General features: G+C 34.4%; 1 protein-coding gene across 1 annotated transcript in view; it reads left to right on the top strand.

Annotated features, from left to right (window-relative positions):
• Positions 1–1,404: 1,404 nt before the first annotated feature.
• Positions 1,405–26,347, top strand: part of GSTCD (glutathione S-transferase C-terminal domain containing) — a gene marked incomplete at its 3' end in the record, with an annotated part of 128,440 nt that continues 103,497 nt past the window's right edge. Inside the window, exons 1-4 of the mRNA XM_082838108.1 lie at positions 1,405–1,827; positions 2,460–2,927; positions 7,975–8,226; positions 12,345–12,438. Coding sequence (XP_082694234.1) covers positions 1,408–1,827; positions 2,460–2,927; positions 7,975–8,226; positions 12,345–12,438 — 1,234 coding nt within the window. The 5' untranslated portion in view covers positions 1,405–1,407. The remainder of the gene's footprint in view (positions 1,828–2,459; positions 2,928–7,974; positions 8,227–12,344; positions 12,439–26,347) is intronic.

Genomic DNA, 26,347 nt, shown 5'->3' with positions numbered 1-26,347 from the left:
CATGGAACATTCTATTGGGCTAAGACCAAAATAGATAATGTAGTATGTTACAATAGTAATAAATGCTGTGAAGAAAAGCATAGAAGGGGATGGAAATGTTTTTTCAGGAAAAGTGGGAGTTGGGGTTTGCAAGTTAAATACAGTAGCCAGGGAACATCTCAAAAAGTTGATATTTGAGTAGGTACTTAAAGGAGGTATGGATGTGTTCTAGGCACTAGAAATATCAAGTGCCAAGGCACTGAGGTGGGAATGTACCTAGTGATTTAGAGGAACAACAAGCCACTTTTGCTGAAGCGGTGAGCGAAGATGAGAGCTGATGAGATGGACAAAGAGACAAAGAGAATTAGATCAAGGAGATCTTTGTAGACCATTGCAGGAGCTTTGCCTTTTCTCTGAGTAGGATGGGAAGACATTAGAGCGCTTGAGCAGAGAAGTGACATGATTTTATTTCATTTTTAACAGTATCATTTTTGCTACTATGTTGAGAATAGACTAGAGGATGGAAAGCAGGGTTAGGAAGCAATTGCTATAATTAAGAAGAAAGGTGATGGTGGCTTAGATCACAGTGGAAGCAATGAAGATGGAATGAAATAATCGGATTCTAGGTATATATTGAATGTAGTGCCAAAATAAATTTTTAATGGATTAGTTATGGGGGTGTGAAAGAAAAGAGTAATTTAAAATGATTGTCCAGGTTTTTGGCCTGAAGAGCTGAAGGATGGTGTTCCATTAACTGAAATGGGGAAGATTCATGAGGAACAGGTTTTGGGCGTAGGGAGAGAATGAGAAACTTGATTTTGGACACGTTAACTTTGAGATATCTCAGTTATCAACATCTAAGTTATGGAGAATTTCAAATATTTTTTTCTATTGTGATTCAGCATACAATAGCTCATCACATATCAAAATCCACTTTGGGAGAATCCATTTCTTGTGAGAGAATGAATATATCCCCCCCTCAATTATTATATTTTAGGGGCATAAAACAAGCAGTATTCATCAAGCTTCTCAGAGCTATTATCCCCAGACAACTCTAGGTATTCTTAGTTATTTCTTATGTCCCATTCTATTCATCTTTTGTTCTCACCTGTGGTGAGACCCCAGAGTATCAATACTTGACTGAGAGAGTTCTATTGCCAAGCACCTGAGGTATGCTCTTTTTAAAGGAGCTGGATATAAAATCACCCTTAAGACTAGTTAATTGGGCAGGGTAGGAATCTTTCTTTTGGAAGCCATTTATTCATTCCAAGAACCAATTCTTGTAGAATCATATCTATCACAAATCCCTGCTGATTTCTAGAAAATGTTTTTAAAATGTTCATCTTTTATTTTAGCTTCGCAATTGCTATATTCTAAGACCTATAACCACTTCAATTTATGCTTCAGGTAACCCAATGAAAGAAGAAAATGAAAGGCATTAAGAAAAGTCTTACAGAAGAATATCTATACTTGGACTTTTCTCACCAAAAAGAAGGGTGCATCTTTCCTCTTCATACATCTATAACTTTATTTTTGTTATCATACTGTGACTGCAAAATCTTTAAAGTTTGCTTAGTCCTCACTGGAGAAAGCACAGGCATTTCACTACTTAAAAGTGTACTGTCTGAGGATGTTGAAATACAGATTATTTCAAGGCAAGAGCTTCCACCAATAGTCCAGAGTTGCTGTTTACCTGCAGTAGTAGAAAGACCAGACAATTTCTGTAGAGCAGGACTTGCTGTTGTTCTGAGACACATAATCCAGAAATCATATGAAGCAGACCCCTCAAAGAAGGAAATTTTGGAACTTCTGGGTTTTAAGAAGACTTGCTTGAAAGCCTGTGCTGAAGTAAGTATAATGTCTCTTTTCTGTTATTTAAAGCCATAAGTGACAACACATTCACTTGAATATTTATTTGAACTTTCTGTTGGAAAATAAAATTTAATTTACTTAAAAGAAACTGCAGTAACCAATGAAAGAGTTAAAATAGCCCTTCACATATACCGATATTTCAGCGCAGTATTGGAAGATAAGAATTTAAGATTTAATTTATGAGGTTTAGAGACATTATTTTTAGGGAAAGATTTCTCTTTTTTTTTTTTCTTTACCTTTTAATTACGTTGAGGATTTTTAAAGGGGATTTTACATATGAACAGGAGCTCAAAGTAGCAGTGTTTCGGAAACCGAGCTTTTTTAGGGGGAGTGTACTTTAAAGGCTTTGGGAAGTGAGGATTTATTCGGTAAGTGGACACAGGAGAATAGCAATATTCCAGATACAGGAATGCTGAACCTCCATTGTTTAATGTTATCACTTCTGAAGCACTGTAATGTCTCTTGATAGAGCGTAAAAGCCTAGCCCAGAGGTGGTTTAGCTCAAGACTTAAATTCTCTAAACCAGTCTTATTTCCCAATAGAAAGTTATTTTTCTTCAAGCTATGTTGAAAGTAAAGAATCCTTTCATTTCTTGTTTTGTTTTGCAGGTTAGTCAGTGGACCAGGCTATGCGAACTTACCATCCCTTTAGCTATTGAGAATTTTCTCAAAGAATCTTCTGACCAGCCCCCAGCTATCCCTGCTGAAATACTAGAGCTTGAGAAGAAGCTTAGTGAGCCCGTTAGGGTACATAATGATGACAAACTCCGGCGGCAGAAGCTGAAGCAGCAGAAGGCTGCTGGGGTTAGGCCTTCCCTTTCTAAGGAAGAAACGAAGAGCAAGGTCCATAGACAGGAAACATCTGAAGAGGTGGACTCTTCATCGGCGAGCCTGGAACTGAGAGTGGCATTTTCAAAGCTCACAGTACATGAGGAACCAGCTCCTGCCAACAGGGAGCCTGCTCACGTCAGAAAAGCGAAAGCTTCTGACCTTCCGCCTCTGGACCATGTGTTTGTAGAAGGCCTGTACTTCACTTTGGCAGATATTGTGCTCTTGCCCTGTATCCATCATTTTTTGGTAAGGTTTATCAGGAGTGGATACACTGCTGTATGTTTCAGTCTATAAACTGCCCGGGTTTGAGTCCCTATTTCATTTCTTAATACCATTATGCTTCTGGGCAAGTTATTAATATCTGTCTCCGTTTTGTTATATGTAAAATAGAGATGATAATAGTGCCTTCAATACATGTTAGTAATTATTATGACTTTTAGTTTTGAGTTGCTAAAAACATTAGCATTTTTTATGATTATTAACTTTAAAATGGTGTGGTGATCACCTTCTAATACTAGAGGTTCCAGTATTAAAATACTAAAGACTCTTGTCAGCTATATTTTATAATTATGTAGTTTCTTCAAATGCTAATTTCATTATGTTAGATATTTTTAAATCAGAAATATTTTACCCTCGTCTCTGTTATGTTACATAGCTGGCAGTACTGTTCAATGCTGTGGGAGATTATATAAGGAAAGTTTCGTTTTTCAGGTACACATATATGTATATGTGTGTGTATATATATGTGTGTGTACATATATATACATATTTATATACATACATATATAAGTGTATGTATGTATGTATTTTTTTTCTGTCTGTGGAGGGAAAAAGGACAAGGTAAAAGTAGTATCAGAGTGAACATGGGAAGCTAGAGCTCACTGCAGCTTTCCAGTTGGTTTTCCAGAACTGCGTTTTTCTCACTTTGAAGCATTTCACCGTTTCCCTTACTAAGGAATCAGATATTAGATTTCATTTTGATTATATATCACCAACACTTCAGGCATCTCTACTGACAGATGAGAAGAGATTTCTAACGAAAATCTATATATTTGGGGACCAGGCTTCACTAATAAGTTAGGTGGCATTAATCAATTGGCATTTTCTTAAAGAACATTTTTCTTTAAAATGTAAACGAAACAAGATTAGAAATCAAAATAACTTCAGAATCAAAGGATGTGAGAACAAGAGATCTAGGAATCGTTTAGATGTTGATTAGTATTGTAAACGTCATGTGTATTCATATTGTCCATGGTGCTGGGTGGGGAGAAAAACATAGATTTTTTTCTTTTTCGTAGTCAAACGATTTCTAAATTCTCTTGTCCCTGACTCCCCCCAGTCCCCCACCTCTGCTGTTATTACCGACTTCAATCATTAGAGCAGTCATTTGGTGCATATTAGGAAATACTGTTGGTATTCATGGCTTCTTGGTCTCCTTGGATAACTATTTGTTCCTAATTTCATAAAAATCGAATCAAAGCGGCACAACCATTAATTCATTCATTTGAGAAATTTATTGAAAGCCTACTGTATATGTCATGCCCTGTTGTATGCACTAGGAATACAGTGATGAACAAGACAGAAATGGTCCCAGCCCTTATGGAGTTAATATTCTAATAGAAATAGAAGAATAGGGAAGATAGAAATGAACACGTAGACAAATAAATAATACATATTTAAATAATGATAAGTGCTACAAAGAAAATCAAACAAGGTGATAGAGAAGACTTGATTATTTGCTTTCAAAGGCAACAAAACATAAAAATTGGATTCACCTGCATAAAGGTTATTTTTAGATCATTATCCAGACATCTATCTTCAGCTAAATTGCATTTAATTTTAGCTTAATTTAAATACTGTTTACCTGATGAGGATCAATTGAGGTGGAGGTGTTCCTAATTGAGAGGATTTTTTTCCCCCTTTAATCAGGTGGGACATCAGCCTGACCACTGCTGAGTAAATCTACCTAATATTGATACAACTAAGGAACTCTGTTTTCATCTCAGTTTAAAATAGCGGAAAACTTTGTTATTACATTTATTCTATGATTAAATTCTTCTGTTTTGACATTATGTAAACGAATTCTCTAAATATTTTCCTTTGTTTGTTTGTATTTTTCCTAGATCATCACATTTTCTTTCAGGAGTTAATCTTTCTTTGCCAAAGCTTTGATGTTATTTCTGTTGTATTTATTTTCCTCCTGTAAGTCATCTTGGGTTATGAAGCAGCCATTTTAGTTCAGACGGTGGCTATGAAGCTGAGCCTTTACACTTGTATTAACACACATTGAGGTGATGGAGTAGTGGTCCAAATGATCAGAATTAAGATCAAGTTCATGATCAGGAATGAAGTTCAAGTTACTAGGTTTGGATCAGAAACATGGAGTTGAATCTAGGGCCAAGGTATTTAGCCACAGGAATAAGATCAAGAATATGAAAGAGCAGTCAATTTTGCTAATTCAAGGTTTGGTATACCAGAGGTCAAAATTAGAAGAGTTAGGGAAAATACCCAGTTTTGCTAAACAGAATAAAGCCAAATATGCAAAACAACAGCAGGGAGAGAGGCTGAGGTGTTACATCTAAACCTCTGCTCCAAGCTTCTCTTCCTCTTCATAGGATGTTAGTGTGCAAAGTTAACCACTGATAGCCCAACACTTCTTCCTGGAAGGTGCCTGATAAAATCCTCTCCTCTGGAAAGTTTCAGGAATGGATTAAAAAAGAATAAATTAAAATGCATCTTATGATTCCCCCCTCCTGTTATTTGTTAGAACCTTCTAGTACACAGAATAGGAAGCAGATGGGAGAAATAATAATGAATAACCATACTAAGGCAAAATCTTGCTTCTCTCTGATGCCAGAACATTTTATAGTTATTTTTAAGTTACTGCTACTAAACAGGTACACTTTGATAGAACTATTTAAAAGATTATTCTACTCCTGGAAGACAGAGAAGTTGACATTTTATGAAATATTTTTGTAACTTGAACATTTATGATTTAACTTAATACATTTTAACTTCTAATGCTTTGAATTTAGTTTTTAAAAGTATGACGCATTTATTACTAAAGTAAAATCATTGTAGAAATTGATTTTTGAGCAAAAATACCTATGTTAATTACCTCTTTCACTGTTCCCATTGGCATAAAATTGAGAATAAAATGGGAATCTCACTACTGGCTGGCATATTGCAAAAATTATGGATTCCATAGTTAATTTATATTTTCCATCCCCTGTCCTATTCCTTAGGTCCTTAAGAATTTTCAGTTTTAACTCACCAGTTCTAGACGATAAGAAAAGACCCTGAACTAGGATTATATTTCCATTTAGACAGGTTGTTTACTATTTTTTATACTGCTTACACTGCTCACCTAAACATTTGTTGATTATGATGTGTTTTTGAAAGGGTAGACATGACTGAGGAAATGACATAAAAGAATTACAAAATATTTTATATAATAAGTGACTGGAAAGTAATGCAGAGGAGGAGATCTTTTGGATAGGTGTAATATCTTGCTTCTCTTTTTATTCATACAAGTTTTTCTGCCTCTTGCTATAATTAAATACAAAGCCAGTAGGATTTCAGTTTGTGGTCTTGATAGCAATTTTTTACCAATATTTTGAGAATAAATTATTTTCTTGTCCTTAAGTAACTCTGGTATTTATAATGTTTTGATCTTATCAGCCAGGTAACATCTTTTAAAAATCATTTCTTAGGAACAAATTTAATTTTCATTTCACACATTTAACATTAGCCTCATCCTTAAATATGTCTTCTCAGGTGTAATTAATGAATGTGGTGCCATACCTCCTGAGCTGTCTGGGTATTAGCAGAGCAGCCTGGCATATTGATTAAATGGGATGACCTGTCATGCAGAGTAAAACTCAAATTTTTTAAACATGAATTATTGTTTAATCACAACTTATTTTCAAAAGAAGGGCAAGATGTCATATGCGTCTAACAAGTAAGAATAAATCACTACCAAGGGGAGTAAAGGAAAGGTGAGGAAATGAGAAATTTCTTATTTGATTAATTTATCATGGCTTAAAGTTCAATTCCCATAGCACATAATCTGTTTCCAGGCAATTAAGTATTTTGTTGAGAATTAGAAACTTTTTGGCTCCCAGAGTACCATTTAGACAGTATTTTTCAAACTTTTTTACTTTTCACAGTAAATAATGCATTTTACAAGGTGACTGAGCATACAAATACAAATATACATCTTTATATTATATATATGAATATAGATATATAAACAGAAAATAACCCACCTTACTACATGCTATGTACTCTGATATTTTCTATTTAATTTCATTTAAAACAAAAAAAATTTTTTTAATTGATTTTTAAATCTCCTAATGGGTTGTAAGCAGCAGTTTGAAAAACACTAATTTAGGGGATTATTCTTTGAGGTCAATAAATGGTTTCTTGATCATTTGTTCATTCACTCAGTATTTTTTGCAAGGCAGTGTTTTAAGCGCTTGTAGTATACAAAGAGAATTACACATAAACCCTATTCTTATAATCAATTCTTATTTAACCTTAAAGTCCAGTTAAAATAGACTATATATATGTGTGAAATTTTTCATTAATTTTCGTCCTTTCTGACTCCTGTTTTGGCACTGATTATTGCTAGATACATTTGTCGAGATTTTCTGTGACTTGACCTTTTCATTTTATCTGTTCATAAGTCATAATCTGTTTGTAACATTATAACTGTTTCTATGGAAACAACATTCAGTGTCTCACAAAGAAGCAAGAGCATTCTAATTTTTAAAGAAATTGAAGTTTGGTGGTGGTGCTGGAGAGAAAGCATCTGACCAAGAGAAAATAAACATATTAATTTACATCAGGGGTAATGGTTTCAAATGCTTCTAATTTGAATAAATAAAAGGCTTACTTTAAATGCTGCATCATAATAAACAGAAACAAACTACTGATAAATGCAACTACATGGATGAATCTCAAAATCATATTGCTAAGTGAAAAAAGACACATTTTGTGATTCCATTTAAATATATGAAATTTTAGAAAAGGCAGAGTTATACACATGAAAAGCAGATTATTGATTGCCTACAACTGACTGTGGAGCAGAGACTGACTGCAAATGGTCACAAGGGAACTTTTTGGTGTGACGTTGAGCGTAATGGTACTGGATTATGGTTGTGCAACTATAAATTTACTAAAACTCATTCTTTAAATGTGTGAGTTTTATGGTATGTAAAGTTACCTCAATCAGCTCTTATAACAAACAAAAATTATATAATAATGTGTTTTGTTCTTTGTAATTGCCTAGGTAATTATCTGCAAGAAACTTTCTGAAAAGCTGGTAGAATTTCCACTGCTGGCTGCCTGGTACCAGAGAATTCAGGAAGTGCCAAGAGTAAAAACAACAGCTTCTCAGTGTGGGATCCAATTTCTCAATTTACCAGAATTACAGACCACCTCGAATGAACAGCAACCAAGCTTAGATGAGGTCCCATGTGTAGAGGAGCAAAATGATCCTTCATTTATAGGAGGACCAAGACCCACCATGACTAAGTTAATGGTAATTAAATTGTTTTTATTAAAATTTTGTTTGAAAGATTCCATGTAATAAAGTTGCTGAGCATTTTACCCCAACTTGTATAACATTTTTGTTTTAACATTTTATAAATTTTATTTATATCTCTCTTGACCAATTAATATTTGTGCTAGTCTTTGGATTTAAGTGAAATATAGTAAATTGAAGATTTTTAAAATTATGTGTCTTCGGAGCCAAACAAGTCAGAATATATATTTTTAAGAGTATTTTTCTCAGAATTTTTTGTTTTTATATTCGAGACACCAAAGTCATATCACACCTGGTCAAGTTTATTGTTTTAACCTGACGTTTTTCTGTTGCAAGGAACTGGTTTCTCAGTTTCTTAATTTTGAGGTGATGATTTGAATTAAAGAAATATGAAGATGATTATCTCAATATATTTTCCAAGGTTTTGTCTAAATTTAAGATTTTTGAATTCTGTTTTTACTTTATTCTTTGATTTTATGACTTTTTATGTAATAAGAGTACATGATTTATTTTTCTCTCTGCAGCATAATTTGTTTCTAATAGTACTAAGTGTAAAAGTTTTCACCAATAGGCTTTCTTTTCTCTATCATTCAAAACAATCTGCGAAAATGTTTTGCTTTTAACTTAGACTGTTTGAAGATTTGTTCGAATAGAAAATTCATGAAGTAATTTGAGCTAGTCATCTGAGTTGTATTGGAAAGAAAATCATTATATTTTTTAACTTGGGTTAGGAAGTATATGAGTTCTATAGTTAACAGAAAGTTTGCTGATTTAGAAAAGCAGATTTTAGTAGTGACACCAACCCCTTATCTCTTCAGCTAAGCTTTGTTAGCCTAGTGGTGAAACAATGAAACAGATGGTACAGTTGATTATAGAAGATATCAAAGCAGGTCCAAAATTTGATGTGTCTTGATCAGATGGTTATATTGCTCAGCGATCTCTCGTTTACCTCCTGAGTGTTTTAAAAAAAATAATTGTCAGGAGAGTACTCTTGTATTAAAATACTAATTTTAAAAATTTCAACAAACCAAAAATCTGTACTTTTTTTTAATTCATACGTATGCAGTCTTGAAAAAGAGATTGGTAATTCGAACTTTTCTACCTGTGCTTTTCCAGCAATAAAATGACATCAGGAAAGAGATTTGCATTTGATACATTTTAAAATATTTATAAAAAAGAGACAGGTGACTAGAATTTAAATTCAGAAAAAAGTTAATAAACAATTGTACAGTAGAAACTAACACAACATTGTAAAACAACTATACCCCAATTTAAAAAATAAATAAAATACATATGGACAATAAAAAAATTATAAAAATAAGCGCTTTTGTAATAATATAAAAAATATAAAGGAATCCTGAATTTTTAATTTACAGGGGATGTGTTAGTTCAGGTCCTCCAGAAGCAAATTCCAAGATGGGGTTAGATGGGCAAGAGGTATACTGAGGGAAACATCTGTGAGGGAAAGTGGGGAGGGAGCCAGAGGAAGCTGCGGGAGCCTTCAGAATGTGGTGCAGTTTTGATCCCTGTGCTTGAAAATGGGAAAGGAAGGAAGGTTGGGTCAGAAGAGTCAGACTTCAGTGCAGTTCTAAGAAAGTTTTGTCAAGCTAGTGGGGAATCCTTGAGCCTGAGTCATCTGTCAGAGAGTTCCATATTTCTCAAAAATGGTCTGCCACTCAGTCTCTGAGCCCGAGACTCTCAGTCATTGGCTTGGGAACAGTCCATGGGAAGGCTATACTAGAGACCAGGTGACTTGGGTTCTAGTCCCAGCTTTGTAGTCAAGCTAACGTTATTACCTTCAGTAAGTCACTTAACCATAGGGTCTCAATTTCTCTTTTTATAAATTAGGAGAGTGTACTCCTCTGTACGAGTACAGAGGAGACTCTGTACAAGTCATTTCTGATTTTAAATTTTATGATTATATAAAAGTTGACTAGGACATCACATCTGCAATTTTATAAGAACGGAATGTTCAAATCTAAAATGTTATTTCAATTTTCATGTAATTCTAACTTGATAGTGTATATTGGATACAATACATTTTCTTTTTTTTTTCTTTTTCACTTTTCCAACCTTATTAAAAAAGTTCACCATAGTAACATTTTCCTTTTAAATAGGGCATTGTTTTTGCTACTTACGAGTTTCTCTATTGTCACATATTTGAAAGACAATATTATATCAAATTAACATATTCTATGAATGTATTAATTTTTTTTTATACTGTAACGTTTCATTTCTGTATAGTCAGGGTTTTTTTGTTGTTTTTTTTTGTGTTTTTTCTTTTTCTTTTTTGCCAATTGCAATGAGGACACATGAAATTGGCCCTAAGCAGATGTGTAAAGTAGGAAAGTTTTTCTTAGGAACGCTCACATCTCGCCTTTTTTTCCTTCTGTTTTCTTATGCACAATCTTGCCTCCAAAATCTCCCTTATTCTATAGAGGTTTTTCATTTATTTATCCAGTCAAAAAATGTATATGTGTCTACTAAACACCAGACATTGTTCTGAATGTTGGATGTATGAAGAACAAATTGGAATGCCTTCATGGAGCTTACGTTCTGGTGGGGGAGGTAAATAAAGAAAAAACACAAATAAATGTATAGCACATTAGGTATTGATAAATTCTATAAAAAAATAATGTGGGATGAGGGGGGTGCAGATGATTGAGATCAGGATCATTTTTTAGATAAGGTGGTCAGGAAGACTTATCTGACTAGGTGAAGACATTGAGCAAATGACCTGAATGAACATTTGAAGATTTGGATGAAGTGTTCTAAGAGGATCCAGCTAGTAAGAAGACCCTGAGCAAATCTACAGAGACAGAAAGTGGATTAGTAGCTGCCTAGAGCAGGGAGCTTTGGGGAGAGAATGGAGAGTGTCTGCTAATGGGTATGGGACATCTTTTTTGAGGTGATGAAAATGTTCTCAAATTAGATAGATAGTGGTGATACACAACTGTGAATATTTTAAAAACCATTGTATGCTGTAAAGGGACAGATTTTTATGGCATAAAAATTATATCTCAATATAGTTGTATTTTATGGAAGACTCTAAGTTAGGAATAAGTGTGATGAAATGAGGAATAGCAGGAAGTTCAATATGGCTAGACTAAGGGAGATAGGAGAGAGGTAGATGATGTCAGAGAGATGTGTTTATCTTTCTGGGGGAGGTAAGTACTCTAGACCTCTATACTTGTAGCTATAGCTCTACCCCAACAAAAGAACTTTGTACTATTTCCTTTGGCACTGAAATTCAGCTAGTTTTCATAATGGAAAGTAATCTCACGAACTAACCGATACAAAGGGGTTAATGATAGATTCTCAGGGATTTTTCTTTTGAATAGGATATTCCTGCAGATAAAAAAAAAATTTAGAACCATAGATATCTATCCTGTAGGCTGTGGACACAGAATGTGATTGAAAAGGTTCTGGGAATCCATGTGTATGCCATGCCACTGTCTGTAGATCAAATAAATAAATGTATAACTTTTAACATGAGGAAGGAACCTGAGAATTGTTTTATATATGGAAGAGGGATGATCATTTTTTAAAATGGTGGGGAAAAAAATGTTGGGAACCATTTGGTTAAAACAAAGGGATCCTTTTCTAGAGACTTTGTAGATACTTGTAAAAGACTAGTATGTATGATATTTTGGGATGAGTGTTAAAGTAGGGACTTTTTGATTCTGTGAATATAGCTCCTAGGCTGTGGCAATTTTTGTATAATCCAAGACAGAACTTGATGGACATATGCAGAGTCAGTTTTGATTATGTGGATTGTTTTTGACAAAACTTTTATTCTCAGGTGACTTTTCTTTTTGACATGCAATATTTCTAAGTAGCTTATTACTTCTGTGTCACTTCAGGTAATAATTTAAATAGGAAATTTAATAATAATTTAATAGGAAAGTAACCATGCTGTTAAGAAACTCAACATATGTTTCTTTTTTTTTTTTTAACATATGTTTCTTATGTAACTAAATATTTTGAGGAATACTTGATGATTATTAAAATCTGTGTCCCTCCTTGCCAGTATAGGAAATAGAAATTTGGTCTTCTAGAACATAACAGGATTTTATTAATTTATTAATTTGGAAAGGGCCTATCTCCTTTTCTAGGAAAAAGGCATTGAAGTGATGTTTTCTCCCCACCCTTGCCCTACTTGGACCCTTGATTGGGATGCTCTTCCTGCAGCAGTGAGCCCAAAGGAAGGTAAGGTTGTTTTTTTTTAATCTTTTTTTTTTAAATAAATTTATTTATTTTATTTTTGGCTGCGTTGGGTCTTTGTTGCTGCGTGCGGGCTTTCTCTAGTTGCGGTGACCGGGGGCTCCTCTTCGTTGTGATGCACAGGCTTCTCATTGCGGTGGCTTCCCTTATTGTGGAGCACGGGCTCTAGGCGCACGGGCTTCAGTAGGTGTGACTCACAGGCTCTAGAGCGCAGGCTCAGTGGTTGTGGTGCACGGGCTTAGTTGTTCCACCGCATGTGGGATCTTCCCGGACCAGGGCTCAAACCCGTGCCCCCTGCATTGGCAGACGGATTCCTAACCACTGCGCCACCCAGGAAGCCCCTTTTTTTTAATCTTTAAATATTACTCATAATCTGGATACCCTCTTCAGATCCATCTTCTAGTTCTCTCTTTGTCTATATCTAATATACTGATCATACTATCCACTGAGTTTTCATTTTATTTTTATTACAAAATTTTACAGATACACATTGCTCTGATTTAATATTTCTCATATTTTCCTACACTGCTTCATCTGTTCCTTTTTTTGTCTTTGCTGAAGTATTTTGAAGCCTATCCCAGATAACATGTCATACTATAGTACACACATCTAAAAAATATTGACATCTTAAATAATCACATCATTATCACGCTTTATAAGAATCAGCAAAAATTCCTTCATCATCTGATAACCAGTTCATAATCATTTCCAATTGTTTAAAATATTGTTTGAAAAAATATTTTGATAATTAGATTTAGTTAAATAATATTTTTATTGCTAAAAACTATATTTGGTTTGTTTTGATAATAAACTTTTCCTTGTTCATGTTTCAGTTTCCTCTTTTTATAATTGTTTAACCATAGTGATTTTATATTGTGTATTTTAACATAGTGATTTTATATTCTGTATTTATTATTTCTAATAGCTGATGTTCATAGAGGTCTAATTCTGCTGTTTGTTGTTTCTGTTGACTTCACTGCCAGTGTCTCATATCCCTATTAGTTCTGTAATTTTAGATTATAAATTGATTTTTTTGGTTATTTAAATCTTGGAATCTTGTGGGGCCTGGGATAGGAATGAATTCCCATGGAAAGGATTTATATTTGTCTATGCCAGACATCTTAAAGTATTTAACTTAAGGCACTAGATCTTAACATATTATTTTTTCAGGTTGAGATTCCTTCAGCCTTTTCTGTCTGGAACTGAGGTTTAAACAGAAAAGTTAACTTTTTTCACCTTCCTTTGCTGTTGGGTAGAACTCTTTTTTTTTTAATGCATTTTTTCATAATGAATATAGCTTTTCAAGGTTTCTGCTTTCATGTAGTGATATTAGTTTCAACTCTCCATCATGCTAGGGATCAAGGACTAGCCTATCTTCTTTGTCTTGCTGTTAAAGCCTAGATCTCTGTTGTCAGCAAATACCCTCCAGGGAGCTATAGTGTCAGTTCAAGATTATTACACTACTTTTTAGTTCCTTTCCCCCTTTTTAAGGCCCTATGGATTTTCCTTACTCTCAGAAGTCCAGTTAGACATGTAAAGGATGATTGTTGAATTTTAAATGCCATTGTAGGTATTTTTAGGTGAAGAATTTTTTTTAGCTTAATGTTCTATTTCTTTAACTGTTCATGTATTCTTTAGTTTTATACTAATCCAAATATGTTTTGATTTTTCAAATGCTCTTTGAAATCATTTGTCTTCCTTTTTCATATTCTTCTCTTCTATGATGCTTCCTGATATTGCCTGTATCTTACTAATCAATTCTGTTCTGTCAATTGAGGAAATACTTTAGTATTGTTCCAAAATGGAAGAAGATTATGTTGGATAGTTAAGAACTCTGTTGCGAAGATATTTGTATAAAAATGATATCTATTTTTTGTCTTTTATTAAATATATGAAAAATAGTCACTAATGAATTTGTTAATGTTTTACTTTAAAATATTTTGACATTTTACAAAGCTTAAATGTTTGTTTTTATGTGCAATTAGATTTTCTATACTCTTCAGTTATAGTATAGATTCCGAACGGGTTAAACCTATAATTTACTAAATAAAAGTCATATTTTTATTAATATTTATATTAAAAATTAAAACAGCTTTTAATTGCCACATGCTTTGCTTTGTCTATAATGTCTGCTATGAAGGCAAAATAATATTTTCACTTATTAATATGAGGACTCAATTACATCTGCTAACAACTCAAAGTTGACAGTAAGCATTCGTGTCTAGTCATTTTACTGGTTAGAAGTGCATATCTAATGGAGCTCATGGAATATATTACTCATTATATCCCTTTAATTGGATCACCTTGTTTTCATAAATATTATGACAAAGATGGAGCTATAACAGCAAAGCTACATGGTATACTCACATTTCATTTACTGTTTCCTAAACGTTTATAGTCTTGTTAAACTAAGGTAGAATTGTGGCATTTTAGATGTTCTGTTTTCAGTTCTGGCAGTTTCAATATTGCATAGTCATAGGATCTTTGTGAAATGAAGTTATTCACATAGAGGTGCAGAGGTCACTATGAATGTGTTCTCATGATTTGTGCTCTGGTACTGTCTTTTAGGAGAAATTGAATTGTTATAAGGTATTATTGGTACTTGGTTCATTTAGATGTTTCACAGACTGCTTATACTGACTGTATTGAGTTACATCAAGATTGTGGTGCATATTATAAGAATCAGCTTCTTTACCATCAAAGACTGTATTATATTAATTCTCATGATGGAGTCTAATATATTTCATAAGCCTGTCTAGTCTCTTATCCTCTGCTCTCACCCATTTCTCTCCCTACATCTTACATAACATCCCCTGAACTTTTTGCTGTTCCTTATACAATCTATGTTTACTGTCTCCCTGCCTTCACCATTATTTTTCCTCCAGCCTTACATAGTCTTCTTTCTTCTTCCCATTCCACTGAAATTATTATCATCTTTTAAGGATTAACTCAAATGCTGCTTCCTTCATTAAGCCTTCTTCATGGATTATGGAGTCAGCCTGCCTGAGTTTGAAACTTGGGCTACTAGCTAGCTAGGTAACCTATGGCCAGATTCTCTACTGAGAATGTCTGAATTCTCTGTTTTCTCAACTAACAATTCTCTGTACCTCAATGGCCTCATCTGTAGAATGGGGATAATAATACTACCTACCTCATGAGATTGTTAGTACATTCAATGAATTAATATATAAAACAGTACAGTGCCTAACTATAAATAGTAAATGTTAAATAATACTAATATAGTAGTCAGAGTAGTCAGTAGTCAATCATTTTCTCTCAACATTCCTTTAGTACTTTCTTATACTTCATTTTGATACTTATAGAATACTTCTGTTATACTAGTTTACATGCATGTTTTCCTTCTCCAATAAACTGTGAGCTCTTTAAATATAGGACTCCTGTGGATAGGTCCTCAATAATTTTTTATTAAATTGAATTGGATTGAGACTATAGATCCTTTTTTTAACTTCCCAAATTTCTAATTAAACCATGCAACGTTTTTGTCTCATATAGATTTAAAAGGCTAAAATAATTGGGATTATTTAGTTTTAAGAAAACAGAACTGAATATTTAATTTACATTATCATTCTTATAGTTGTCATTGTTAATATTATTATTATTACATATCTTTAAATGGACTTTTTAGGAGTAAGTTGCAGACATCATGACTCTTCACTTCTAAATACTTAACTGTCTCCTTTAAGAACATTTTCTTATATAGCCATAGTACAATGATCAAAATAGGATATTTAATTCAGTACATACTGTTGTCTACTATTCAGTTCAGTAGACTGTAGTACATTTAGTTGTCATGTCTCTTTAATTTCCTTTAATGTGAAACAGTTTCTCAGCCTTTCTTTGTCTTTCATACCATGGACTTTTTTGAAGAGTTCAGGCCAGTTTTTTGTAGAATATTTCTCAATATGGATTTGTCTGATGTTTTCCTCATGATTAGATTAAAGTTACACATTTTGGGCAGGAACAACACAGAAATGATGTTGTGTCCTTCTCGGTGCCTCCTTATCAGGAGGCATATTATGTCTGTTTGGGCCCAGTGATGTTAACTTTAATCATTTGTTTAAGGTGGGGTCTGCCAGGTGTCTCTACTCTAATGTTACTATTTTGCTCTACTGAATTAATAAGTAGTTCATGGGGAGATATTCCAGACTACATAATAACTTGTTTCTTTTCAAACTTTCACTCACCGATTTATATTCGTTTGATGCTTTCTTGCCTGTGATAGTTGCAAAATAGTGATTTTTCAACTCCATCATATTCTATATTTATTAGTTGCCACTCTACTGTAAGAAAGTCTTCTTTCTCTCTTTTTTGTCTTTCTTCCCTTTCTTTCTTTCTTTCTTCTTTCTTTCTTTCTTTCTTTTCTTTTCTTTCCTTCTTTTGACTCATGAATTTTTGTTTTATTAAATAAGTTATAATATATCAGTGTCATTATTTATTTCAGTGCTCAAGTTGTCCCAGGTTGTAGGTGCCTTCAAGCTGGCTCCTGATCCTTTGGAAATGCCCCAATCATTCTGTGATCATGTCCTTAATTTCTGGCATAACAAAATAATTACAGGCTCATTTTGTCATTTCCCTGCCCCAGCCATAGAATCAACTGTTTCTCCAAGGAGCCCTTGTTTCTTTTAGTAGAGAATAGTATTTAGAAACTACGATTTGGGCACTAGGTATGCTCATTGCTAACAGTATTGCTTCTAGGTTCTTTCGGTAGAGAGATGTATATATAGACCGATTCATTAGGAAATAGCTGTATGTATACATACATCTACATACACACACATAAATAATCATACACATCAATACCTACTATATCTATATATCTATGTCTATTATCTACATATATTGAAAATCATGAGTTTATGCAGATACCTCTAATTCCAATCCAATACCACAAGATTCTTCCTAGTTTTTCTGAATTCAGTATCTGTATCTACATTTTCCAACAGTAAAAATTAAAGCACCAAACATCACCTATGTATTTGCTCATTTGTTCAGTCCTAGAATATATGGACAGTAATTTGAGTTGCTTTACCCGTATCTCTGTGAAAAATACACCTACTAAGTTGAGTTCCAATTTGTTTGCAGTTATTTTCACTTTGAATTGAGGGTATATGGTCACAGTTCTCACGCAGGTAACCGTGATCAGATGGTTCTATGGAAGATGAACTATGAAAAGTGAAAAATGAAATGTTTAAGTTAGTATTAGTCATGTCCCCTGATAGAAAATCTTCAACCAACATTTCCCTGCACTGAGAAGATCCAGGCAATTGCATGTTCTCTACTACCTGTTGTCCTCACATACCTGTGATTTCTTACTCTAATGAACTAGGATAAATACTGTGAACCTGAAGACTCATTTTGTTAAGTCCAGAGACACCTTTTGTTCTTGACCTTTGAATTTTTGCCCTCTGAGTATAAAAGAAAGAATGGATATAGTCTTTTGCCTTAAGACCTAGAATAGAGCTGCTCTAAGTCACACGCCATCGATATTTCCCTACGGCCTTTCTGTTCTCCAGTAGTTTTTACATGGCTGGTTCCTGTATTAGGAGTGGCTCCTAGTCCCTAATAACCACATCAATCACATAGAAGGGAGGAGAGTCAGAAGCATAACCTTATAGAAGAGAAAGGCAATAAGAAGATAGTTGCTTAGGTGTCGTTCCAGTTATAATCTCTTCTTTTTTGTTTTTTAACATCTTTATTGGAGTATAATTGCCTTACAATGTGTTAGTTTCTGCTGTATCACAAAGTGAATCAGTTATACATATACGTATGTCCCCATATCCCCTCCCTCTTGCGTCTCCCTCCCACCCTCCCTATCCCACCCCTTCTAGGTGGTCACAAAGCACTGAGCTGAACCCCTGTGCTATGCAGCTGCTTCCCACTACCTATCTGTTTTACATTTGGTAGTGTATATATGTCCATGTAACTCTCTCACTTCGTCCCAGCTTACCCTTCCCCCTCCCCATGTCCTCAAGTCCATTCTCTACGTCTGCGTCTGTATTCCTGTCCTGACCATAGGTTCATCAGAACCACTTTTTTTTTTTTTTTTTAGATTCCATATATGTGTTAGCATACGGTATTTGTTTTTCTCTTTCTGACTTCACTCTCTATGACAGACTCTAGGTCCATCCACCTCACTACAAATAACTCAATTTCATTTCTTTTTATGGCTGAGTAATATTCCATTGTATATATGTGCCACATCTTCTTTATCCATTCATCTGTCGATGGACACTTAGGTTGCTTCCATGTCCTGGCTATTGTAAATAGTGCTGCAATGAACATTGTGGCACATGTCTCTTTTTGAATTATGGTTTTCTCAGGGTGTATGCCCAGCAGTGGGATTGCTGGGATATATGGTAGTTCTATTTTTAGTTTTTTAAGGAACCTCCATACTGTTCGCCATAGTGGCTGTATCAATTTACATTCCCACCAACAGTGCAGGAGGGTTCCCTTTTCTTCACACCCTCTCCAGCATTTATTGTTTGTAGATTTTTTGATGATGGCCATTCTGACCGGTATGAGGTGATACCTCACTGTAGTTTTGGTTTGCATTTCTCTAATAATTAGTGATGTTGAGCATCCTTTCATGTGTTTGTTGTCAATCTGTATATCTTCTTTGGAGAAATGTCTATTTAGGTCTTCTGCCCATTTTTGGATTGGGTTGTTTGTTTTTTTCATATTGAGCTGCATGAGCTGCTTGTAAATTTTGGAGATTAATCCTTTGTCAGTTCCTTTATTTGCAAATATTTTCTCACATTCTGAGGGTTGTCCTTTCATCTTGTTTATGGTTTCCTTTGCTGTGCAAAAGCTTTTAAGTTTCATTAGGTCCCATTTGTTTATTTTTGTTTTTATTTCCATTTCCCTAGGAGGTGGGTCAAAAAAGATCTTGCTGTGATTTATGTCATAGAGTGTTCTGCCTATGTTTTCCTCTAAGAGTTTGATGGTGTCTGGCCTTACATTTAGGTCTTTAAACCATTTTGAGTTTATTTTTGTGTATGGTGTTAGGAAGTGTTCTAATTTCATTCTTTTCCATGTAGCTGTCCAGTTTTCCCAGCACCACTTATTGAAGAGGCTGTCTTTTCTACAATGTATATTCTTGCCTCCTTTATCACAGATAAGGTGACCATATGTGTATGGGTTTATCTCTGGGCTTTCTATTCTGTTCCATTGATCTATATTTCTGTTTTTGTTCCAGTACTGTACTGTCTTGATTACTGTAGCTTTGTAGTATAGTCTGAAGTCAGGGAACCTGATTCCTCCACCTCCATTTTTCTTTCTCAGGATTGTTTTACCTTTAGCATTTGTTGTAAAGCTGGTTTGGTGGTGCTGAATTCTCTTAACTTTTGCTTGTCTGTAAAGGTTTTAATTTCTTTGTTAAATCTGAATGAGATCCTTGCTGGGTAGAGTAATCTTGGTTGTAGGTTTTTCCCTTTCATCACTTTAAATATGTCTTGCCACTTCCTTCTGGCTTGCAGAGTTTCTGCTGAAAGATCAGCTGCTAACCTTATGGGGATTCCCTTGTATCTTATTTGTTGCTTTTCCCTTGCTGCTTTTAATAGTTTTTCTTTGTATTTAATTTTTGAAAGTTTGATTAATATGTGTCTTGACGTGTTTCTCTTTGGATTTATCCTGTATGGGACTCTCTGTGCTTCCTGGACTTGATTGACTATTTCATTTCCCATGTTAGGGAAGTTTTCAACTATAATCTCTTCAAATATTTTCTCAGTCCCTTTCTTTTTATCTTCTTCTTCTAGGACCCCTATAATTCGATTGTTGGTGTGTTTAATGTTGTCCCAGAGGTCTCTGAGACTGTCCTCAGTTCTTTTCCTTCTTTTTTCTGTATTCTGCTCTGCGGTAGTTATTTCCATTGTTTTATCTTCCAGGTCACTTATCTGTGCTTCTGCCTCAGTTATTCTGCTATTGATCCCATATAGAGTACTTTTAATTTCATTTATTGTGTTGTTTGTCATTGCTTGTTTCATCTTTATTTCTTCTAGGTCCTTGTTAAATGTTTCTTGCATTTTGTCCATTCTATTTCCAAGATTTTGGATCATCTTTACTATCATTATTCTGAATTCTTTTTCAGGTAGACTGCCTATTTCCTCTTCGTTTGTTTGGTCTGGTGGGTTTTTACCTTGCTCCTTCATCAGCTGCGTATTTCTCTGTCTTCTCATTTTGTTTAACTTACTGTTTGGAGTCTCCTTTTCGCAGGCTGCACATTCGTAGTTCCCGTTGTTTTTGGTGTCTGCCCCCAAGGCGTAAAGTTGGTTCAGTGGATTGTGTAGGCTTCCTGGTGGAGGGGACTGGTGCCTGTGTTTTGGTAGGTGGGGCTGGATCTTGTCTTTCTGGTGGGCAGGACCACATCCCGTGGTGTGTTTTGGGGTATCTGTGACCTTAGTATGATTTTAGACAGCCTCTCTGCTAATGGGTGGGGTTGTGTTACTGTCTTGCTAGTTGTTTGGCATGGGGCGTCCAGCACTGGAGCTTGGTGGCCATTGGCTGGGGCTGGGTCTTAGCATTGAGACAGAGATCTCTGGGAGAGCTCTTGCTGATTGATATTAAGTGGGGCCAGGAGGTCTCTGGTGGTCCAGTGTCCTGAACTCGGCTCTCCCACCTCGGAGCCTCAGGCCTGAAACCAGGCTGGAGCACCGAAGCCCTGTCAGCCACATGGCTCTGGATCACTGTGATGATAGAGGTGCTCAGCACCCTGTACCTTGGGAGGATGCTCCGCCCCCTCAATCTCTTTTATTCTTATATTCAGAGTTGCACTGTCTTCGAAATATGGCCCACTTAGGTATACATAAGGCCTTGGTTTTGCTTTTGAGCTACATGAGAGCACTAACTCCTAGGGATACTGATATAAGGGTGGTATCTAAAAACTTTAAACATAACCACTTATTCATCCTTACCCCCTGCCCCCCAGTTTAGAGTATATACTTATCAGCTGAGATCAAAGAAAAATTTAATGGCAGAGTTTTACTAGAAGGAGGTAGTAAGATCTCACCTTTCAAGAGGGTTTTAAACCTAGTAGATTTCATTTGCTTGGGACAGGTATGTATGAATTCTTAGAACAAGAATTACAACCTGCTATATTTTAGTTCGTGTTATGTAAGTCACTGATTGAATTTATGGTTCTAAGGGAATGTATCACTTTTCAATCCTAGTGGCAGATTATTCAATTAGTAGTGAGATGTTCCTTTTTATCAACCTTTATATATAGCACTTATAGATGACTGAGGTTTTTAAATTTAAAAGCATATCCTGATGAGGATCATTTGTGTAAATACTCATTTTTCCCCCCATTTGTTTTCCATAGAGTATTTGGGGTGTAAAAGAATGATTGATCCTTGATATTAGGAAAAAATATAAAATAAGACAGTGATACATGATATAACTAGTAAAAGTTGGCCTCAGTGCAGTCTCTGCCCTCCCCTGACCTCTTTGTTATATGCTTCTATAAACCAACAGGGTCACCCTTTCTTTTTCCAGCAGAAGTGATGGAAGGGAAGGGTGTGGTCAAGGTCTTTGGAGAGAGTTGTATCCAATGTGGAGAATGGAAGGACTAAACAGAGCCTTTTCCTCTATCAGTGATTCTTAACAACGTTCTTACCAATGCTAAAGGATATGGTAAATAGCATTATTTATTGCTGTTTGTGCCAGAAGACCAGGGATGCTAAAAGTTCACCATGATGAAGAATTGTCTCATCTGTAATATAAGCATTGCCCTCCTTTGGGGAAAACATAAAAGTTTGTTTTAGGGTCTCTAGTCAGGGTATAAGAATGCTACATTGTCCTAAACCATTGCTTTTCAAACTAGGACATCCATTGGAATCATTTGGATGGCTTGTTAAAACAGATCGATGGGCCCTACCCCAGAGTCTGAGAACAGGCCCTAGAATTTTCATTTCTAAAAAGTATCAACTAATGCTGCTTCTGCTGCTTTGGGGACCACAGGGTGTGAAGTTTCACTCCAGGTAACTGGTATAGTGCATGCATGGGCTGCTTTGATTGCCACCAAAGTAAGATGAACAAGACCAAAGTTTTCTAATTTTTTTTTTTTTTTTTTTTTACAACCTAAAGAATTATTTTTTGGCCCTTAGCATGGAGTACATCAAATATAAGCATTTGTGCATACCTCTGGACCATCTGGTAACTATGAAAACTTCTAGTTTAAGCCAAATATGCTAGCAAATATAAGTGGAAGTAGAATTATCTTGATAATGTAAATAAAAGTAACTGTCTCTTTCAAGAAATTTTTTTTCCTGAAATACTTGTCCTAGATTCTTACGATGAGACTCAAAATTAGCATATTTGTTTTCATACTTTAAAAAAATTATTCTCCAGTGAGACAACGTAAGGATATAGTCTCCAACACTTTATTTATATTGAATAACTTTAGACTATAAGGCTGTTACATTTTGAACTTTTTGGCACTTAAAATACTAAAAGCACACCAAGAGAATGAGATCAAAGGTTTTTGGGGGTTTTTTTCTCCCCACTTTTTGGAGAAGAAATTCTCTAACATAAATGTTTTTCATTTCTCTAAGTTATACTTAGCTGTGAAATTCAAAACCTGACCATATTTGACTCAGAACTCTACAAATTTGTAACTGTTTTCTCTCCTTTCAAGAGTGAGGTTCTCAACAAGAATTTTGGTGCTTTACCAAAAGTAATACAATCTTGTATTTAAACTGCATTTTAATCTGAAGCTAAAAGCCTCTAAAACATAGTATATATAAATATAGACAGAATTTATGTTAAATGTTTTAAAATATAACAAAGTTGCAAAGAACAAGTTTGCTATTTGCTTAGTGGTGCTCTTTTGATTTAGTGCCAAACACGAATACATATAGATGTAGAGACTGAGATAGAGAGATATATCACATATGTATTATATTATTATATATTATGTATACAAATGATATAAAGCAGACCATGTGTTAAATTCATCTCCTTTTCTAGTAGAAAGTTAGAATCAGCTAAAGTAATAGAAGGAATTGAAACTGGCAGAGAGATGTGTAAATTTTTTACTAGGCAAATTCTTCCAATTATTATAGCATTAGACACTCCTTATATAAAAATGGTGGTCTTTTATAAACTACTAATTAATTGTACTTGGTAATCAAGAGAGGTTATACTGATGGTAGGAATTTTTTTATGTAAGTTTGAATGAGTAACCATTAGGTGAATGTTTTAATTAAAAAGAATTAATGTACTGTGTTGTAATCTTTATTTGAAAGGAAGGTAATATAAAGAGGTAGAGAACTAGTGGAAAGTTATCTTTATTTTTTCAGTGTTACTTTCTTCATGTGGAATTTTAAAAGGTTTAAAGTTTCTTCATGTGAAATGTTAAAAGTTTAAATAAGAAAAAGAGAACTATGTAAAGTACACACTTTTGTTATGTAGTTGACCTTTGAAAAACGCAAGGGTAGGGGTGCCAATCCATCCTGCAGTTGAAAATCCCTGTATAACTTTTAGTCAGCCCTTGGTATACAAGGGTCCTCTCATATTTGCGGTTTTGCATCCACAGATTCAAGTAACTGTGGATTCAGTTAATACTATTGTATTACTGTGAAAAAAAATCCACCTATAAGTGGGCCTGTGCAGTTCAAATCACAGGTCAACTGTAAATGTGTAATAATAATTCATTGATTTTTGTTTATTTAAGCCTTTTTAATTTAAACCTTTAAAAAAATGATATACCTGTTAAAATTTCACATGAAGTAGCACTTTAAATAATTTAATCAAATTCTCCTCAGATTTATCTATAGGTTCAATGTAACTTTTATCAAAATCCCAACAAGATTTCTAGTAGATATAGACAAGCTTATTCTAAGTTTTATATGGAAAAAAAGAATTTAGAAAAAAAAAATGATAGAGAGAATCATTCTATTCAATGTTAAGACTTCCTGTACAGCTATGGTAATTGGAGAGGTAGACATCATATAGATCAATAGAACAGAATAGAGAACCTTAAAAAAGGCATAAAAGCAACTCAGTTGTAAGAAGGACAGTCTCTTCAACAAATGTTGCTGGATCAATTGGACATCCATAGGCAAAGAAAATGAATATCAAAATGCATCCCTTATGTAAAAGTTAACTCAAAAGGGTCATAAATTTAAATGTAAAATTTTAAACTATAAAACTTTAGAAGAAAATGTGGAAAAATATAAAAAAACTTTGGGAACTGGGAGTAGAAACAGAATTCTTATACATGACACCAAAAGCACAATCCATAAAAAAATTTTGATAGGTTGGACTTCATCAAAATTTAAAATGTTTGCCAAAGATTCTGTGATGAGGATGATAAAACAAGCTAAAGACTAGAAGAAAATATTTGCAAACCAGAAATACATGCAAATCTGACACAGAATTTGAATCTGGAATGTACAAAGAACTCTCAAAACTCAGCTGTAAAAAACAAACAAACAAGGAATCCAATTAGAAAATGAGCAAAAGACATGAACAGACATTTTATCAAAGAGGATATATAGTTGGCACTATGCACATGAAAAAATTTCTGCTTCTTAACCATCAGGGAAATGTAAATTAAAACTACAGTGAGATATAATTACACACCTATCAGAATGGCTAAAATTAAAAAAGTAACAAGAGCAAATGTTGACAAGGATGTGGAGAAACTGAATCACTCATACCTTGCTGGTAAGAATGTAAAATGGTGCAACCACTTTGGAAAATAGTTTGGTACTTTCTTACAAAACTACAGATACAATTACCACAAGACAGTTGCACTGCTGAGCATTTATCCCAGAGAAATGAAAACTTATATTCGTTCAGAAACCTGCACCTGAATGTTCATAGCAACTTTATTCATCATAACCTCAGACTGGAAATAACCCTAATGTCCTTCAATGGGTACATGATTAAACAAATTCTGGTGTGTCCTTGCTATAGAATCCTACTCAGCAATAAAAAGGAATGGCTTAGTCATACTTGTAACAACTTGGATGGATCTCAAAGACATTATGGTTAATGAAAAAAAAGCCCATCTCGAAAAGTTACCTGTACTATATGATTGCATTTATTTAACATTCTCAAAATGATAAAACTAGGGAGGTGGAGACAGATTAATGGTTGGCAGGCAACAGGAATGGCCGTGGAGGGGTGCTACTGTCAAGGGAGTTCCATTGTGGTGATGAGGTGGTTATGTGAACCTATACATGGGATCAAATTGCATAAAACTGTACATATGCTCACAAATAAAGGCATGTGGTGAAAACTGAGCAAGGTCTGTGGTTAACAGTATTGTACTAAAAATAATTGCTCAGCTTTGGTATTGTACTGTAATTATATAAGATGTCACCATTGGGGAAGCTGGATGAAGGGTTCACAGGAGTCTATGTAATATTTTTGCAACTTCCTGTGAGCCTATAATTATTTCAAAATAAAAAGTTAAAAATAGAATTTAAGTAGAAATTGGAAAAGATCAAGAAAATAAAGAATACTGAAATTATTTCTCAGCTCATCTTTTTCAAAAATATCAGAAAACTTCTAGAGACTATTTATAAATCAAATGATAGTTTGATACAAGGCAAGAACTACAAAATGAATAACAATGCAATGCTAATATACACAGTTAAACCTTGACTTTAACTTTGACAGACAGTCCATTTCACAGGTTGCTATTCTCAAGCTCCTAGAGAAATGGAGAGAGTCAAGCATAACATAATTTGAGTCTTTTTATATCAACATTGCTTCAGAATATTAATTGGTATGATCTAGGAATAGCCCTAGTATAAATCCTGGCTGATAGTTTGCACTAGGGCTCCTGGCTGCCACCAGAAAACTTCAGGGTTCCTTGAAGCTGTCATGATGTTACATATGTTACGGTGATAGAGAGGGATGAGGACTG

The sequence above is a fragment of the Leucopleurus acutus genome, assembly GCF_964270905.1.
Source record: "Leucopleurus acutus genome assembly, chromosome: 4".
NCBI lineage: Eukaryota > Metazoa > Chordata > Mammalia > Artiodactyla > Delphinidae > Leucopleurus > Leucopleurus acutus.
Note: the sequence above shows the minus strand (reverse complement) of the source record. Positions and strands in the feature narration are given on the sequence as shown.